At 52.4% G+C, this 19,615-nt stretch overlaps 1 protein-coding gene across 1 annotated transcript in view; it reads right to left on the bottom strand.

Annotated features, from left to right (window-relative positions):
- Positions 1-291: 291 nt before the first annotated feature.
- The window catches only part of SULT2B1 (sulfotransferase family 2B member 1), a 48,176-nt gene continuing 28,852 nt past the window's right edge, over positions 292-19,615 (bottom strand). The window contains exons 3-7 of the mRNA XM_050772505.1: positions 13,818-14,026; positions 9,301-9,427; positions 7,282-7,376; positions 3,341-3,521; positions 292-577 (exon numbers count right to left, since the gene is read on the bottom strand). Coding sequence (XP_050628462.1) covers positions 312-577; positions 3,341-3,521; positions 7,282-7,376; positions 9,301-9,427; positions 13,818-14,026 — 878 coding nt within the window. The 3' untranslated portion in view covers positions 292-311. The remainder of the gene's footprint in view (positions 578-3,340; positions 3,522-7,281; positions 7,377-9,300; positions 9,428-13,817; positions 14,027-19,615) is intronic.

The following is a 19,615-nucleotide window of genomic DNA, read 5'->3' as shown; positions in this document are numbered from 1 at the left end:
TCCTCCCTCAGACCCGGGAGTCCATAACCCAGCCCCTCCTCCCTCAGACCCGGGAGTCCAGGCCCCCGGCCCCTCCTCCCTCAGACCCGGGAGTCCAGGCCCCCAGTCCCCTTCTACCTCAGACTGGGGATCAGGCCCCCAGCCCGGGAAAGCCCAGCGCTGGGTTCCTGCAGCACCTTTGCCTCTGGGCAGGACTCTGAGTCGGGAAACCCGGCCTCTGGAAGCCTTGGCGTGGTGAGGATTCTCCACGCCCCGCTGCATGCCCCGCCACAGCGCATCAAGGAACCTGAGCAGAAGCGACGTGTTTATTCTCAGGGTCGCGGGTGCGGGGGCTCAGAGGCCTGGCCAGGGTTGGGGCTGGGGCTAGAGTTGGGTCTAGTTTCAGGCTCCAGGCTGTTGGGCTCAAGGCTGGGCTTGGGCTTAGGATTGGGGCTGGGCTCAGGGTCCGGGCTGGCGTCCTCCTCCGGGTCTTCATCCCAGGGGAAGGTCGGCATCCCCCGCATCTGCTTGCGGTAGACACGATCGAAGGCTTCGCTCTGGGCCACCGTGAAGTGGTTCTTCCAGTCGCCGCAGACCCCTGGAGGGGAGGGCGCGCCAGGGGGTGAGAAGCCTCTGGGGAGCACCGTGCCCCTACCTCCAACATTCCAGCACCCTCTTTACCCCTCCCGGCCTTTGGCGAGGTGTTCCCTTTGCCAGAAACACCATCCTCCCCACCCTCCACATTGCCCCCTTTGTGTCCTATGGTGGCAGAGTCTTGGCCTGTCACCTGGCACCGTTCTCACCTCCACCCTCACTGCCTCTGCTACTGCAGGCTTCCTGTCAGTCCTCCCCTTTATCCCGGACCCTTTAAGTCTCTGCCTAGAACCTCTGTCTCCAACCCCGAATTCCTGCCCACCTTACAGCTTGTGTCACCTCCTCTGCGACCAGTCCCAAACCTCCCCTGCTAGAACAAAGCCTCCTGTCTCAATGCCCCCACAACACTCGGTGCTGCAGCCATTACTGCTGGGACATGGAAGGGACGCCCTTCTGCAGGCACTGTGCTCAGGGCTGGCAACCAATTTGCGGACTGGCGCAGCACGCAAGCCTCAGCAACCCTCCAACCCTCAGTTTTCTATTTTTTTTTTTCTTTTTGAGATGGCGTCTCGCTCTGTCGCCCAGGCTGGAGTACAGTGGTGTGATCACGGCTCACTGCAACCTCCTATTCAAGCGATTCTCCTGCCTCAGCCTCCCGAGTAACTGGGATTACAGGCGTGCACCACCACACCCGGCTAATTTTTATATTTTTAGTAGAGATGGCGTTTAACCATGTTGACCAGGCTGGTCTCAAACTCCTGACCTCAGGTGCTCCACCTGCCTCGGCCTCCCAAAGCGCTGGGATTACAGGCATGAACCACTGCACCCAGTCCAAGCCTCAGTTTTCTCACTGTGGGGCTATCACCAGGGCATCACCCCTCACCTGGAAACCTGGGGCTGATAGGATTCAGGGATTCTGCTGTGGCAGCAGAATCGCTTGAACCCGGGAGGCGGAGGTTGCAGTGAGCCGAGATCGCGCCACTGCGCTCCAGCCTGGGTGACAGAGACTCTGTCTCAAAAAAAAAAAAAAGAAAGAAGAAGATGTTTCTCTGGTGGCTTGGCAGATGGAGGAAGAGGCCATGAGCCTCAGAATGCAGGTGGGTCAACAACTGAGAAGGTGAGGCAAGAGATTCTCCCCTAGAGCCTTCAGAAGAAATATGTCCTTTTTAACACCTTGAGCTTAGCCCAGGGAGACAGACCTTAGCCCAACTCCTGACCTCCAGAAATGTTTTTTTTTTTTTTTTTTTTTTTTTTTTTTTTTTTTTTTTTTTTTTTTGAGGCGGAGTCTCGCTCTGTCGCCCAGGCTGGAGTGCAGTGGCGCGATCTCGGCTCACTGCAAGCTCCGCCTCCCGGGTTCCCGCCATTCTCCTGCCTCAAGTAGCTGGGACTACAGGCGCTGCCACCACGCCCGGCTAATTTTTTTGTATTTTTAGTGGAGACGGGGTTTCATTGTGTTAGCCAGGATAGTCTCGATCTCCTGACCTCGTGATTCGCCCGTCTCGGCCTCCCAAAGTGCTGGGATTACAGGCTTGAGCCACCGCGCCCGGCCCAGAAATGTTAAGAAAGTACATGCAGCCAGGCGCGGTGGCTCACACCTGTAATCTCAGCACTTTGGGAGGCTGAGGCAGGAGGATTGCTTGAGCCCAGGACTTTGAGATCAGCCTGGGCAATATAGCAAGACCCCTGTCCTTATTAAAAACATATTTAAAAAAACAGGGGCCGGGCACCGTGGCTCACACCTGTAATCCCAGCACTTTGGGAAGCTGAGGCGGGCAGATCACTCGAGGTCAGGAGTTCAAGAGCAGCCTGGCCAACATGGTGAAACCCCCTCTCTACTAAAAATACAAAAATTAGCCAGGCGTGGTGGCACATGCCTATAATCCCAGCTGCTCAGGAGGCTGAGGCAGGAGAATCGCTTGAACCCGGGAGGTGGAGGTTGCAGTGAGCTGAGATTGAGCCACTGCACTCCAGCCTTGGGGACAGAGCGAGACTCCATCTCAAAAAAAAAAAAAAAAAAAAAAAAAAAAGAAAAGAAAAAAAAAGCCGGGCGTGGTGGCTCACACTTGTAATCCCAGCACATTGGGAGGCTGAGACTGGTGGATCACAAGGTCAGGAGATTGAGACCATCCTGACCAACATGGTGAAACCCCGTCTCTACTAAAAATATAAAAATTAACCAGATGTGGTTTCGGGTGCCTGTAGTCCCAGCTACTCAAGGAGGCTGAGGAAGGAGAATCGCTTGAACCGGGGAGGCGGAGGTCGCAGTGAGCCGAGATCGCGCCACTGCAACCTCCAGCCCGCCTGGGCAACACAGTGAGACTCCGTCTCAAAAAAAAAAAAAAAAAAGAGTAAACGTGTGTCGTTTTGAGCCATGGAGTTTGCGGTGTTCGTTACAGCAGGAAGAGGAAACAACTGCGCTGCCGCCTGCACCCCATAACCCAAAGTTTGAGTATTTCTGCCGTGAACATGGCCGTGGAGGAGGATTTGTGAAGATTCTAGATCTCTCTCGGGCAGACCTGGCGTTGGCAGTACTCCTGGACGTTTTGCTCTCATTGGGAGTTCTCTGGGTGGGGACGCCTCGGGTGGCTGGCACGTGTGCCGAGCCAGTGCTAAGCCCTGTGCGTGATCAACCCTGGGGCCACAGTGACCCTGTTCACCCAATGTTACAGCTGGGTGAGAAACTGAGGCCCAGAGAGGTTAAGTAACTCTCCCAGGTCACACAGCCAGGCAGTGGCCTAGTGGGCTCCGAACCCCAAAGCCCCCGCACCTTTCCGGAGGAAGGCCCCGCGACGGTGGTCCAGCAGGCTGGGAGGCAGCAGTGTGTAGTTGGACATGGTGTTGGCCTTCATGGCGCCGAAGGTCGAGTGTGCCACGACGGAGCCCAGTGCCTCCTTGCCCAGCGGACGGCCCAGGAACCTGCAGATGCGCTGCACGGAGCCCTGTAAGTCCTGCAGGCAGGGGAGACGGGTCAGCAGAGGGAGGGCACTTGGCCAAGGAAGGAGCATGGAACCTGGGGTCTGCACGTCTGGGTCCTAACCCAGGGCTGCCTGAGGGACGCTGCCTCTTTGCCTCAGTTTCCCCAGCTCCAAGCTGAGGGGTTGGGCTATATTGCCTCTAAGGGTTTTTGCAGTTTCTGTCTTTGGACGGTTCTCTAGGTGGGAGGGAATAGGTGGGCTTGGGGCAGAGGTCACAGCAGGGTCAGAGGTCAGAGCATCACCTTATCCGGAATCACCTTCCTTTGGTTAGAGACAGGCATTGGCTGGTCTACATCTCAAACCTGCTCCTCCCCCAGCTCCCAGTGCAGGATCCCATCCACCTAGGAGCCTGGCCTCCCTCTCTGGGTACCCTTCACCCCCAAACTCTGTCCCGTCATCAGACCTGTCCCTTCCCACCTGCCTCCCCTTGCCATGTCCCCTCCTCTGTGCCCTTGTAGCCTAGCACTGCTCAGGCCTCATCCTCTCCTTCCTGGACCCATGCCCCAGCCTGCTGCTCCATAACCTCCCTGCCTCCAGTCTTCATCCCCCTCCAGCTCATCCCCCACACCCAAACTGACCCTGCTCCTCACTGGCTCCCAACTCTTCTGTGGCTCCCGAGTGCCCTGGGACAGAGTCCCAGACCCAGACCCAGACCCAGACCCAGCTTTCAAGCACAGAAGTGGGGCGGGTGCAGTGGCTCACGCCTGTAATCCTAGCACTTTGGGAGGCTGAGACGGGCGGATCACTTGAGGTCGGGAGTTGGAGACCAGTCTGGCCAACATGGTGAAACCCTGTCTTTACTAACAATACAAAAGTTAGCCGGGCATGGTGGCGAGCACCTGTAATCCAGGTGCTCGGGAGGCTGAGGCAGGAGAATCATTTGAACTGGGAGGTGGAGGTTGCAGTGAGCTGAGATTTCACCACTGTACTCCAGCCTGGGTGGCAGAGCGAGACTCCATCTCAAAAAAAAAAAAAAAAAAAAAAAAAAAAGAGCAGATGTGGTCTGGTCTCAGCTCTTCCAATACCTGTCCCACCCTCTCCTTCTGGGACTCACCATTCCCTACACATTCCTCCCTCCAGGCCTTGGCACGGGGCTTCCAGAAGGGCCACTGCCATGGCTGCAGCTCAAATATCACCTTCCTTACTGAGTGTCTAGTATGTACCAAGCTCTGATCCAAGCCCCCCATACATTTGTGCCGATCCCACCATCAGCTTTGCAAGGGAAATGTCATTACTGGCCGATCCCTCACCATCCCAGCTTTGGGAGGCCGAGAGACGGGCGGAAGGGTCAGGAGATCGAAACACGGTGTCTTACTAAAAAATACAAAAATCTAATTGGTGTAAGAGAGGCCCAGAGAATGGCGTGAACCCGGGAGGACACTTGTCCAAGGTCACTGCACAGCCTGGGTAACAGAGAGGTCTCAAAAAAAAAAAAAAAAAAAAAAAAAGAAATGCTCAGGTAAAGAGAGGCCCAGGAGCCCTTAGTCACATAGCCAGAGAGGAGCCAGGTTCCTTTTAGCCCCCTTTGCCCCTTTTCTTTTTTTTTTTAGACGGAGTTTCACCCTTTTTGTCCAGGCTGGAGTGCAATGGTGCAATCTCGGATCACCGCAACCTCCACCTCCTGGGTTCCAGTGATTCTCCTGCCTCAGCCTCTTGAGTAGCTGGGATTGCAGGCATGCACCACCATGCCTGGCTAATTCTGTATTTTTAGTAGAGACAGGGTTTCTCCATGTTGGTCAGGGTAGTCTCAAACTCCCGAGCTCAGGTGATCTGCCAACCTCGGCCTCCCAAAGTGCTGGGATTACAATGAGACTGTGTCTCGCTCTGTCGCCCAGGCTGGAGTGCAGTGGTGCTATCTCAGCTCACTGCAACCTCCACCTCCTGGGTTCCAGTGATTCTCCTGCCTCAGCCTCCAAAGTAGCTGGGATTATAGGCATGTGCCACCATGCCCGGCTAATTTTTGTATTTTTAGTAGAGACAGGGTTTCACCACGTTGGCCAGGTTGATCTCAAACTCCTGACCTCAAGTGATCCAGCTGCCTCGGCCTCCCAAAGTGCTGGGATTACAGGCATGAGCCACCGCACCCGGCCATCGCTGCCTTTTGATACGTAGCGCCCAGCACGGTCAGCCCTCTGGTCAGCTCCGCCAACCCCACGGCTCCTATTTTCCAGGTCATTCCTGGTTTCATAACCTTCCATCTCTTTATCTTCTTGAACCACTGACGTGTCCCAGAAATTTTAACATGTGGGCGGCACCTCACACCCAGGAGCAGCCCAGAAGCTGTTAGGCTCTGTGGCCCAGTTCTGGGTTTGGAGAAGAAAGCTTGCTGGAAAAGAGGGGGAGGAGTAGTATCAACACCTTTTCTGGAGCTTTCCATTAAAAGAAAGTTACCAGGGTGGAAAAAAATAACCACGGAGTCTGCAGGCAAGAGCCATATGCCTTGGGCAAGTTATCAACCCTCTCTGAAATTACAAACCTCAAGTTTCCTCATCGATAAAATAGGGATAATAACAACATTTGGGAAAACCGTATAAAATTACCTTTTTTTTTTTTTTTTCCTGGAGACCGAGTCTTGCTCTATAACCCAGCTAGAGTGCAATGGTGTGATCTCGGCTCACTGCAACCTCCAGCTCCCGGGTTCAAACGATTCTCCTGCCTCAGCCTCCCGAGTAGCTGGGACTACAGGTGCCCGCACCATGGCCGGCTAATTTTTTTGTATTTTTAGTAGAGATAGGGTTTCACCATGTTGGCCAGGCTGGTCTCGAACTCCTGAGCTCAGGTGATCTGCCCACCTTGGCCTCCCAAAATGCTGGGATTACAGGCGTGAGCCACCATGTCCAGCCAAAATTACCGTCTTAAGATAAACACTGGTTGGCGGGGCAACAAGAGCGAAACTCTGTCTCAAAACTGAATACATTAATTAAATTAAATAAATACAAATAAATAAAGACTGGTTGAATACAGACATTTCATGTGGTTCAATCTTTTTTCTTTCTATTTTTTGGAACAAGGTCTTGCTCTGTCGCCCAGGCTGGAGTACAGTGGTGCGATCTCAGCTCACCACAACCTCCGCCTTCTGGGTTCAAGTCATTCTCCTGCCTCAGCCTCCTGAGTAGCCGGGACTACAGGCATGTGCCACTGTGCCCAGCTAATTTTTGTATTTTTAGTAGAGATGTGGTTTCACCATGTTGGCCAGGCTGGTCTCGAACTCCTAACCTCAAGTGATCCACCTGCCTTGGGCTCCCAAAGTGCTGGGATTACAGGTGTGAGCTACCACACCTGGCCCTCTCTCTCTCTTTTGAGACAGGATTTTGAGGTGTTGCCCAGGCTGTACAGTGGCACCATCATAGCTCATGGTGGCCTCAACCTCTTGGGCTCAAGGGGTCCGCCCACCTCAGGTTCTCAAAGCATTGGGATTACAGGTGTGAGCCACTGCGTCCGGCCAACCCTCCTGTGTTAAATCTCGCCCCTGCCCATTCCTTGTCTTCCTTCCCACTTGCCTTTGCTCCTTAGCTCCTCTGCCCCGCTAGCTCGCTGTGTGGTTTAGGGATTTTGTCTGTGGTCCTTGCTCACAGGCTCAGGGCCTCTGTTCTGTTCCTGCAGTATCCCCAGAGGCTGGCGCATTGCATGGGGAAGCGGAGGGGTCCTGAGACCCTCGGGAAGGGGAGAGAGTGGGGTGTGAGCAGAGGGCATCGGGCGGGGGATGCTGCACCTGGCGGAGTTGGGGGCTCACCTGTTGCAGCTCCTCGTAGGTGATAAATAGGAAGTTATCTTTGCCCTGCATCCGAAGCCAGCCCTTAATGTGGTCGAACCAGGAGCCAAACTGCACTGTGGGCAGAGGGACAAGTTGGGTGAGGGCCAAGTGACAGGGTCCCCCCAGCCCCACTGGGGCTCATGGGTCTAACTAGCTGTGCCCCACAAACCCCCAGGTCCAGCCCCCAGAGCCCCCACATCTCCACCAAGTTCGGGGGCTCTTCCAACCTGCTTCTCCCCTGGTTGCCCGTCTTGGGGTGCTCTTGTCCATCTGTCCATCCAGTCCCCCTCCGCGCACCTGGATTTCCCTCCAAAGCCAGGGTCTCTGACAGCAGCAGATAAAGGAACACGTGGCCAAAGGGCGCTGCCTGTCTTAGTACCTGGGGCCTGTGTCCTCCTGTCTCCTTATCTCTCCTTGTCTCTCTCTGACTCTGTCTCTCTCTCTGCATTTACTTCCTTACCTCCTTTTCAATTTTTTAATTTCTTTTTTTTTTTTTGAGACGGAGTCTCGCTCTGCCGCCCAGGCTGGAGTGCAGTGGCCGGATCTCAGCTCACTGCAAGCTCCGCCTCCCGGGTTCACGCCATTCTCCTGCCTCAGCCTCCCGAGTAGCTGGGACTACAGGCGCCCGCCACCTCACCCGGCTAGTTTTTTTTGTATTTTAGTAGAGACGGGGTTTCACCATGTTAGCCAGGATGGTCTCGATCTCCTGAACTCGTGATCCACCCGTCTCGGCCTCCCAAAGTGCTGGGATTACAGGCTTGAGCCACCGCGCCCGGCCTAATTTTTTAATTTCTATTTATTTATTTATTTTGAGACGGAGTCTCACTTTGTCGCCCAGGCTGGAGTGCAGTGGCACCATCTCGGCTCACTGCAAGCTCTGCCTCCTGGGTTCACGCCATTCTCCTACCTCAGCCTCCCGAGTAGCTGGGACTACAGGCGCCTGCCACACCCGGCTAATTTTTTGTATTTTTAGTAGAGATGGTTTCACCGTGTTAGCCAGGATGGTCTCGATCTCCTGACCTTGTGATCCGCCCACCTCGGCATCCCAAAGTGCTGGGATTACAGGCATGAGCCACCGCGTCCAGCCTATTTTTTATTTTTTACTTATTTATTAATTTAATTTTTTTGAGACGGGGTCTCACTCTGTTGCCCAGGCTGGAGTGCAAGAGCATGCAATAGCGTGATCTCTGCTCACTGCCACCTCCCCCATGGGCTCAAGTGATCCTCCCACCTCAGCCTCCTGAGTAGCTGGAATTACAGGCATATGCCACAATGCTTGGCTAATTTTTGTATTTTTGTATTTTTTTTTTTTTTTTGAGACGGAGTCTCGCTCTGTCGCCCAGGCTGGAGTGCAGTGGCCGGATCTCAGCTCACTGCAAGCTCCGCCTCCCGGGTTCACGCCATTCTCCTGCCTCAGCCTCCCGAGTAGCTGGGACTACAGGCGCCCGCCACCTCACCCGGCTAGTTTTTTGTATTTTTAGTGGAGACGGGGTTTCACCGTGTTAGCCAGGATGGTCTCGATCTCCTGACCTCGTGATCCGCCCGTCTCGGCCTCCCAAAGTGCTGGGATTACAGGCTTGAGCCACCGCGCCCGGCCTAATTTTTGTATTTTTAATAGAAATGGGGTTTCACCACATTGGCCAGGCTGGTCTTGAACTCCTGAGTGCAAGTGATCTGCCTGCCTTGGTCTGCCAAAGTGCGGCATTACAGGCGTGAGCCACTGTGCTGGGCCCCTGTCTCTTTTTTGTTGCCCTCTCTCTCAGTCTTTCTGTCTCTGTCTCCTCTGTCCCTTGCTTGTCCTGCATCTCTCGGTCTCCTGGTCTCTCTCCCTCCGTCTCTTCTTCTCTTGGTTGCCTGCTCTCTGTCTCCATTGCTCCTTTTGATGCCCTGTGTCTCTGCCTCTCTCCCTTTCTTACCCCTCCTCTGTCCCTCCTCTGCCCATCAGGGTCCTCTGGGGCTCCTCCCCACCCCTCCTGCCTGGCTTTGCCCTGTCCTCACCTTCGCCTTTGAGGAAGTCCCTCAGGAACTGGTCGGGCGTGCCTGGATCCTTTAACTGCCCGGCAATCTTGGAGTAATGATAGAGGGAGACCACGACGTCCCGGGGGTTGCGGCCCATGTAGATCACCTGCGTGCGGATGATGAGAGGGGAGAAGGCGTCAGACGCAGGCAGGACCCCAGTCCCTAAGGCCTCCTGCCCTGGAGACCCCTCTCTTCTTTTTTTTTTTTTTTTTTTTTTTTTTTTTTTTGAGACGGAGTCTCACGCTGTTGCCCAGGCTGGAGTGCAGTGGCGCGATCTCGGCTCACGGCAAGCTCCGCCTCCCGGGTTCCCGCCATTCTCCTGCCTCAGCCTCCTGAGTAGCTGGGACTACAGGCGCCCGCCACCGCGCCCGGCTAATTTTTTGTATTTTTAGTAGAGACGGGGTTTCACTGTGGTCTGGATCTCCTGACCTTGTGATCCGCCCGCCTCGGCCTCCCAAAGTGCTGGGATTACAGGCTTGAGCCACCGCGCCCGGCCTAGAGACCCCTCTCTTCTGACCCTGAAGCACGAAGGACTAAGGGCAGAATTTTTTTTTTTTTTTTTTTTGAGATGAAGTTTTGCTCTGTCGCCCAGGCTGGAGTGCAGTGGCACGATCTGGGCTCACTGCAAGCTCTGCCTCCTGGGTTCAGGCCATTCTCCTGCCTCAGCCTCCGGAATAGCTGGGACTACAGGTGCCCGCCACCACGCCCAGCTAATTTTTTGTATTTTTAGGAGAGATGGGGTTTCACTGCGTTAGCCAGGATGGTCTCAATCTCCTGACCCAGTAATCTGCCCGTCTCGGCCTCCCAAAGTGCTGGGATTACAGGCGTGAGCCACCGCGCCCGGCCTTTTTTTTTTTTTTTTTTTTTTTTTTTGATACAGAGTCTGACTCTGTTTTGCCCAGGCTGGAGTGCAGTGGTGCCATCTCAGCTCATTGCAACCTCTGGCTCCTGGGTTCAGGCGATTCTCCTGCCTCAGCCTCCTGAGTAGCTGGGATTACAGGAGCGTGCCACCACACCCGGATAATTTTTGTATTTTTAATACAGATGGGCTTTTACCATGTTGGTTACTCACAGGGTGAGGAACCCCTTGAGGACAGGCGGGGTCTTACTCGTTCCTAGAGCCTTAACCCAGAGCCCCACACACAGGAGGCTGTAGAAATTGCTTGAGGGGATGACGAAGGCATGAAGGGAAGGAGGCTGAGAAAGAACACTTGGCCAGCCGCGGTGGCTCACGTCTGTAATCCCAGCACTTTGGGAGGCCGAGGCAGGCGGATCACTTGACCCCAGGAGTTCGAGATCAGCCTGGACAACATAACGAGACCCCCATTCTACAAAGAATACAAAAATTAGCTGAGTGTGGTGGTGCATGCCCATGGTCCCAGCTACTCGGGAGGGTAAGGCAGGAGGATCACTCGAGCCCAGGAGGTCGAGGCTGCAGTGAGCTGTGATCATGCCACTGCATTTCAGCCTACATGACAGAACAAGACCCTGACTCAAAAACAAACAAACAAACAAAAACCAAAAAAAACAAACAAAAAAACACCCCCCGATCCACCAAAAACTAAATGAAAACAGACTTAGAGAAACGTGGCTTCTGGTGTGAGGCCTTGTAATGACGTTGGGGCTCTCCAGGGCTCCCTCCTGATTCCTGTGCTATAGAGGATTCCTTTCTGCCCAGAGAAAGGCCTGGCCCTTGGCCCTAGGTCCTGAGATACTTCCTAATGCCTTGGAATTTTTTGTTTGTTTGTTTAGATGGAGTCTCGCTTTGTCTCCCAGGCTGGAGTGCAGTGGCACGATCTCAGCTCACTGCAACCTCTGCCTCCCAGGTTCAAGTGATTCTCCTGCCTCAACCTCCCAAGTACCTGGGGCTACAGGTGGGTGCCACCACGCCTGGCTAATTTTTGTATTTTTAGTAGAGACGGGTTTTCGCCATGTTGGCTAGGCTGGTCTTGAACTCCTGACCTCAAGTGATCCATCCGCCTCGGCCTCCGAAAGTGCTGGGATTACAGGCATGAGCCACCGTGCCCAGCCTAGTCTTATTTTTTAGAAACAAGGTCTTGTCAGCCGGGCGCTGTGGGTGGGCATGGTGGTGGGTGCCTATAATCCCAGCTATTTGGGAGGCTGAGGCAGGAGAATTGCTTGAACCCTGGAGGCAGAGGTTGCAGTGAGCCGAGATCGTGCCATTGCACTCCAGCCTGGGCAAGAAGAGGGAAACTCCGTCTCAAAAAAAAAAAACAAAAAACAAAAAAACAAAAAAAAAAAAAACACGAAAGAAACAGGGTCTTGTTCTGTCCTTGAGGCTGGAGTGCCTGTGGCACAATCATGGCTCACTGCAGCCTCAAATTCCCAGGCTCAAGTGATTCTCCCACCTCAGCCTCCCAAGTAGTTGGGACTACAGGTGCATGCCACTCCATGTAACTAATTCTTAATTTTTTTTGTAGAGATAGGTGTTACTAAGTTGTCCAGCTGGTCTTGGACTCCTGGGCTCAATCAACTGCCCACCTTGGCCTCTGAAAGTGCTGGGATTTCAGGCGTGAGCTACCGCGCCCAGCCCCCTTGCCTGATTTCCAAGTTTGCTTTCATTGTAATTGACTATAACCAGGGAGTCCAGCAGCTTTGCTGAACACTATGAGTTTTGCTAAGTTGTTGAGCCTGAGGGTGGTCTTGGGGACTTCCCGATTGCAGTCCCCCTCTCTGCTCTGACCAAGCTCAATTCCTTGGCCATATCACCCAGTCCTGGGGCTTCGATTAATTACAGAATATATGTGCCACGGAATTGCAAATGGACGTGTCAGCCGAGGTCTCTCCCCTGAGATCCCGATGGGTGCATTTCTGTGCCCACCAGCAGCCACCGCTGGACGTGGGATGGGCCGCAGCAGAGCCCGTGTCTTCCCCCGCCGCCTGCTCCCCTCCCTCCTCCCCTTCCCAGTTGCCCAATCCTGACAGTTGCTTCCGCCGAAACCTTGGAGTCACCCTTGACTCATCCCTTTCTCTCACACCCACATCCAGTCTGTCAGCAAATCCTCCTGGTCTCGCCTTCAAAATACCTCCGTGACCACCACCCTGGTCCAGCCACCTTCCCCTCCCCTGGACCCCGGCCAGCGCCGCCTCTCTGGCTTCCCGGCTTCTGCTCTCTCAACAGTTGGTCCCCATCTGGCCGCCAGAGGGCGCCGGTGAAGCCTAAGCCCGCTCGGGCTCCTCCTCCGCTCCGATCCCTGCTGCGCTGCCGCGTCACTGGGTCACAGCTCAAGTCCTCGCTGGGCCCACGCGGCCCTGCACATTTTGGCCCCTGTTGCCCCCGACCTCGACCTCAACTCCACTCCTCTCCCCACTTGCTCACTTGGCTCCGACCACACCGCTCTCCTTCTTGCACCTCAGATACACCCACCTCGGGACCTTTGCACCTGCTTTTCCCTCTTGCCTGAAATGCTCTTCCTCTGGAGACCTCTGTGGCTCCTACCATCGCCTCCCGGGTTTTTACTCACTGGGCGCCCCCTTGACCTCCTTTTATAATTGCAGCCCCACACTCACCCCTAACTCTATCTCCAGCCCTCCCCCCCCAGTGCAAATTTATCCCATCAGACATTTTATATATTATATTGTATTATATTCTTATATATTATATATTAAATATATTATATAAATATTAAATATACAAATATTAAATATAAAGTATATTGTAATACTATTATATTATGACATGTAATATTTTATATATATATATATATTTTGAGACAGAGTTTCACTCCCGTTGCCTAGGCTGGAGTGCAATGGCGCAATCTCAGCTCACCGCAACTTCCGCCTCCCAGGTTCAAGTGATTCTCCCGAGTAGCTGGGATTGCAGGCGTGCGCCACCACGCCCAGGTAATTTTGTATTTTTAGTAGAGACAGGGTTTCACCATGTTGGCCAGGCTGGTATTGAACTCCTGGCCTCAGGTGGTCTGCCTGCCTCTGCCTCCCAAAGTGCTTGGATTATAGCGTGAGCCACCGCGCCAGCACCGGCTTGCTTTTTTTTTTTTTTTTTTTTTTTTTTAGGCTAGAGTGCAGTAATGTGATCTCAGCTTAGTGCAGCCTTGACCTCCTGGGCTCAAGTGATCCTCCCACCTCAGCATCCCAAGTAGCTGGGACTACAAGGGTGTGCCACCACGCCTGACTGATTTTTAAAATTTCTTGTAGTGATGTGGTCTCACTATGTTGCCCAAGTTGGTCTCAAACTCCTGGCCCAAAGTGATCCTCCTGCCTCAGCCTTCCAAAGTGCTGGGACTACAGGTGTGAGCCATCACTCCCTGCCAAAGGGCAGGCATTTCTGTGTGTATATTGATCACTGTGCTAGGCATTTCTGTGTGTATATTGACCACTGCACTAGAGCAGAGACAGGCACATAGTAGGTGCTTAACAAATAGGTGCTGAATGAATCAATGTGTTATGCTCCGTCTCCCTGTCACCCCACACACCCATGCATCCCCTCCCAACTGACGCACACCCCTCCTCCCAACCTTGGCCTTGGAGCTGAAGAAGGCCTTGGTGAAGATCTGGATGGGAAGATGGGAGCTCATGAGGCGAGGGCTGTACTGGTCCGGGAGGCTGAAGGCACCCACGATGGTCTCACACCAGGGTGCCCGCTCCCAGATGGGCACGGAGCGGATCCAGGACGGATCCCCGTCCTTCAGGATTAAGCAGATGATCTCGATCATCCAGGTCGTGCCTGTTGGGAGAAATCGAGCAGATTATTTGGGTGCGGGAGGGCTGAAGAGGGAGGATATCATCAGAATAATCACAACAGCATTTATTGAGCAATTTGCCTTTTTTTTTTTTTTTTTCCAGGCAGAGTCTTACTCTGTCGTCCAGGCTGGAGCGCAGTGGTGCGATCTTGGCTCACTGCAACCTCCGTCTCCCAGGCTCAAGCGATTCTCCTGCCTCAGCCTCTCGAGTAGCTGGGATTACAAGCACCCACCACCACACCTGGCTAATTTTGTATTTTTAGTAGAGACGAGGTCTCCCCATGTTGGCCAGGCTGGTCTCGAACTCCTGACCTCAGATGATCTGTCCCCCACCCCCCTCGGCCTCCCGAAGTACTGGGATTACAGGTGTGAGCCATCGCACCCAGCCTGACAGCATTTATTGAGCAATTTACCACGTATTTTATCACACTGATTCCTTACAGCTGGCGGAGAAGGCAGGGTTGCTTAACCTCATTTTCAGAGCTGGAAACTGAGCCTCACAGAAACCATGTCGCTCGTCCAAGGGGACAGTGCTAGGAAAGTGGTGCAGGGCAGAGACTGGCGAGCCGTCCACCCAACCCCATTTCAGTTTTCTGCTGGGAATATGGCGTGATGACCTTTTCTGTTCTCCCCTGCTGCTACGTGTGGGGCCAAGAGACTGGGTCTGGCCAAGGAAGTGTAGGTGGTGGTGATGTGATGTGTGGCTATTTCCAGGCCTGGCCCATAAACGCACACCATGTGACTCCCCACTCTCTGCTCCTGGATACAGAGACTCCAGAGGAGAATCTGGGACTCCCGGGGATGGCAGAGCCATAAGACCGAAGGAACCAAATGTCTGGGAAAGCATGGATTTCCCCACCGCTTCCTTCCACCCTTCCTACACCAACTAGAGTTTATAGGAACAAGAAACAAACTTGGGTTCAGCCACTGAAATTCTGAGGCTGATCTATTAGTACAGCCAGAATTGCTTTACTTATTTATTTATTTTGGGATCAAATCTTGCTCTGTCGCCCAGGCTGGAGTGCAGTGGTGTGATCACAGCTCACTGCAGCCTCGAAATCCCAGGCTTAAGAGCCTTCGGAGTAGCTGAGACCACAGGTGCATGCAACCACACCTGGCTAATTTATTATTTTTATTTTTAGTAGACATAGGGTTCCACTGTGTTGCCCAGGCTGGTCTTGAACTCTTGGGCTCAAGCAATCCTCCTGCCTCAGCCTCCCGAGGTGCTGGGATCACAGGCACCATGTCCAGCAGGCACTGCGTTACTACATGGAGGAAGCTGGAATTGAACCCAGGTGTCCGGACATAAAAAAATCTCTGTTCTTTTTACTTTTCACTGCCCACTTTTGAGGGTCACCTCCTTTTTTTTTTTTCTTTTTTTTTTCGAGATGGAGTTTCCCACTTGTTGCCCAAGCTGGAGTGCAATGGCACGATCTCGGCTCACTACAACCTCCACCTCCCGGTTTCAAGCGTTTCTCCTGCCTCAGCCTCTCCTGCCTCAGCCTCCCCAGCAGCTGGGATTACAGGCGTTCGCCACCACGCCTGGCTAATTTTTGGTATTTTTAGTAGAGACCAGATTTCACCATGTTAGCCAGGCTGGTCTTGAACTCCTGACCTCTGATGATCTGCCTGCCTTGGCCTCCCAAAGTGCTGGGATTACAGGCGTGAGCCACCACACCCGATCGAGGTTCACCTCTTTATTTCTGTGGGGAGCCACAGAATGTTACCTAGTGGAAAGGGACCTCATCAAGGAGCCAGTTCACGGTTTTGAATTTCAGGAGACCACAGGCTGTTCAGAAGAGGAAACAATTACGTTCACAATTACCTTCTGTTAGTATTCATTGCATTTAATTCTTTTTGAGACAGGATTCCTTTTGAGACAGGATTCCGCTCTGTGACTTGGGCTGCAGTACACTGTTGCAATCAGAGCTTACTTCAGCTTCAGCCTCCAACTCCCAGGCCCAAGTGATCCTCCCACCTCAGCCTCTGGAGTAGCTAGACCACATGCACCCAGCTATTTTTTTTTTTTTTTTTTTTTTTTTTTGAGATGGAGTCTCACTCTGTTGCCCAGGCTGGAGAGTTCAGTGGCTCTATCTTGGCTCACTGCAATCTCGGCCTCCTGGGTTCAAGCAATTCTCCTGCCTCAGCCTCCCAAGTAGCTGGGACTAGAAGTGTGCCACTATGCCTGGCTAATTTTTGTATTTTTAGTAGAGATGGGGTTTTGCCATGTTGGCCTGGTTGGGCTCAAACTCCTGACCTCAGGTGATCCACCCGCCTTGGCCTTCCAAAGTGCTGGGATGACAGGCATGAGCCACCACACCTGGCCTGCGCCCAGCTAATTTTTTAAAATTTTTGTAGAGATGGGGTCTCACTGCGGTGCCCAGGCTGGTCTGGAGTTCCTGGCCTCTAGCCATCCTCCTGCCTCGGCCTCCCAAAGTGCTGGGATTACAGGCATAAGCCACCACATCCAATCCATTCACTGGCTTTCATTCTAACAACCACCCTGTACCAGTTATCAGTTTACAGGTTGGTGGCTCCAACTTCAGGCCTCTCTCCAGGTTTGTGATATTGGAGCTGGACCCTGTAAACATTTCTCCTCTGCCAGCTAGCTCAGTGTTAAGCCTTGTCAGCAGAGGGCGCTGGAGGAACACTGAATGAGGATGGGGCTCTTCCTGATTCTTACGGGCTTCTCTTCCTCATTCTCACGGGCCCCTCTCAGCGGGATGTTGTGATGGACAGGGACCAGCCCTGCACTGGACACCCAGTGACGTTTACCCTCCCCCTAGCAAATTTCAGTGGCTGGTTGTACCTCAATGAACTTCTCAGTCACCCAGTGGGCCATGGCCATTACTCTACAGTGAAACTCTAATCTTGGGTGGGGAGCGGTTTGGGCAGGCAAGTCCTTCTTCCCAATTTTTGTCTTCCTCGGGAGTTTGGCTTTAGCCCTAGAGGAAGTGGCTGCTCCCTAGTTTAGTTATTCCTATGTGTGGTGTTTTTGTTTGTTTGTTTGTTTATTTGAGATGGAGTCTTGCTCTGTTCCCAGGCTGGAGTGCAATGGTGCGAGCTCAGCTCACTGCAACCTCCACCTCCTGGATTCAAGCAATTCTCCTGCCTCAGCCTCTCAAGTAGCTGGGATTACAGGTGCGCACTACCATGCCCTGCTAATTTTTGTATTTTTAGTAGAGACGGGGTTTCACCATGTTGGTAAGGATGACCTGGATCTCTTGACCTTGTGATCTGCCTGCCTCAGCCTCCCAAAGTGCTGGGATTACAGGCATGAGCCACCGTGCCTGGCCTTTTGTTTGTTTTTTGTTTGTTTGTTTGTTTGTTTGAGACAGTCTGGCTGTGTCGACCAGGCTGGAGTGCAGTGGTGCAATCTCGGCTCACTGCAACCTCCATCTCCTGGGTTCCAGCGATTCTCATGCCTCAGCTTCCCGAGTAGCTGGGACTACAGGTGTGCACCACCAGGCCCAGCTAATTTTTGTATTTTTAGTAAAGAGAGGGTTTTACCATGTTGGCCAGGCCGGTCTTGAACTCCTGACCTCAGGTGATCCGCCTGCCTTGGCCTACCAGAGTGCTGGGATTACAGGCATGAGCCACCACACTCAGTCGAATTTCCTTCCTTTTTAAGGCTGAATAATATTCCATTGTATGAGTATAGCATAATTTGTTTATCCATTCATTAATCAATGGACATTTGGATAGTTTCAGCTTTTGGTAATTGCAAATAATGTGGCTATGAACATTGGTGTACAAATATCTGTTACAGTCCCCCCACCTAAAGTTTAGCTCTTTTGGGCATATTCTCAGAAGTGGAACTGCTGAGTTTCTATGGTAATTCTAGGTTTAATTTTTTGAGGAACTGCTAAACTGTTTTCCATAGCAGCTATACCATTCTACATGCTCACCAACAGTGCACAGGAGTTCCATTTTCTCAACATCCTTGCCACACTTGGTATTTTCTTCTATTCTGTTTTTTTTCTTTTCTTTTTTTCTCTTTTTTTGATATGGAGTTTCACTGTTGTTGCCCAGGCTGGAGTGCAATGGCGTGATCTCGGCTCACTGCAACCTCCACCTCCAGGGTTCAAGTGATTCTCCTGCCTCAGCCTCCTGAGTAGCTGGGATTACAGGCACCCGCCACCACGCCCAGCTAATTTTGTATTTTTAGTAGAGATGGGGTTTCTCCATGTTAGTCAGGCTGGTCTCGAACTCCTGACCTCAGGTGATCCACCTGCCTCAGCCTCCCAAAGTGCTGGGATTACAGGCATGAGCCACTGCGCCTGGACTATTCTGTTTTTTTTCTTAAAAAAATTTTTTTTTTTTTAATAGAGACAGGGTCTCACTATGTTGCCCAGGCTGATCTTGAAATCCTGGGCTCAAGCGATCCTCCCACTTCGGCCTCCCAGAGTGTTGGGATAATAGGTACGAACCACTGCACCTGGCCACATGTTATTTTCTAAGTAATAGCCACCTAATGTGTGCAAATAATTCTCTCTCTCTCCCTCTCTCTCTCTTTGAGACAGAGTCTCACTCTGTCGCCCAGGCTGGAGTTCAGTAGCATAATCTCGGCTCACTGCAAGCTCCACCTCCCAGGTTCAAGTGATTATTGTCCCTTAAACTCCTAAGTAGCTGGGATTCCAGGTACACGCCACCATGCCCGGCTCAAGTTGTTTTTTTTTTTTTTTTTTCTGAGTCAGGGTCTCGCTGTCTTCCCCAAGCTGGAGTGTTATGGCATAATCATGGCTCACTGCAGCCTCAACCTTCTAGGCTCAGGTGATTCTCCCACCTCAGCCTCCCAAGTAGCTGGGACTACAGGCATGCACCACCACACCTGGCTAATTTTATTTTTATTTTTTTGTAGAGATAGGATTTTGCCATGTTGCCCAGGCTGGTCTTGAACTCCTGGGCTTAAGCTATCCACTTGCCTTGGCCTCCCAAAGTGCTGGGATTACAGGCATGAGCCACTGTGCCCAACTGCAAATAATTCTTTTTTCATTTTATTTTGAGACAGGGTCTCGCCCTGTTGCCCAGGCTGGAGTGCATTGGTGCGATCTTGGCTCACTGCAACCTCTGCCTCCCCAGTTCAAGCGATTCTCATGCCTCAGCCTCCCGAGTAGTTGGGACCACGGGTGTGCGCCACCATGCCCAGCTAATTTTTGTATTTTTAGTAGATATGGGGTCATGTAGGCCAGGCTGGTCTCCTACTCCTGACCTCAAGTGATCCGCCTGCCTTGACCTCCCAAAAGTGCTGGGATTACAGGCTTGAACCACCCCGCCTGGCTTGGAGAACAAGTTTCCACAATTTCTATAGAGGAAAATGTAGCCATTATATATCAAAATTACAAATGTACCGACTCTGACCAAGCAATTCTATGTCCAGATATTTGTCCTAGAGATAAATGTATTCAATGCCAAGTACTGCATGTACAAGACATTGTGCATAAAATTTACATTGTATACACAGGCAAAAGATTGAACATTAATATCAATCAGTAGGAAACTGGTTAAGCAAGAACTATTGTATATCCTGTGTCTTGAAATACTATGGAACTGTTAAAAAAAAAAAAAAAAAA

This window comes from Macaca thibetana, chromosome 19 (genome assembly GCF_024542745.1).
Source record: "Macaca thibetana thibetana isolate TM-01 chromosome 19, ASM2454274v1, whole genome shotgun sequence".
Lineage (NCBI taxonomy): Eukaryota > Metazoa > Chordata > Mammalia > Primates > Cercopithecidae > Macaca > Macaca thibetana.
Note: the sequence above shows the minus strand (reverse complement) of the source record. Positions and strands in the feature narration are given on the sequence as shown.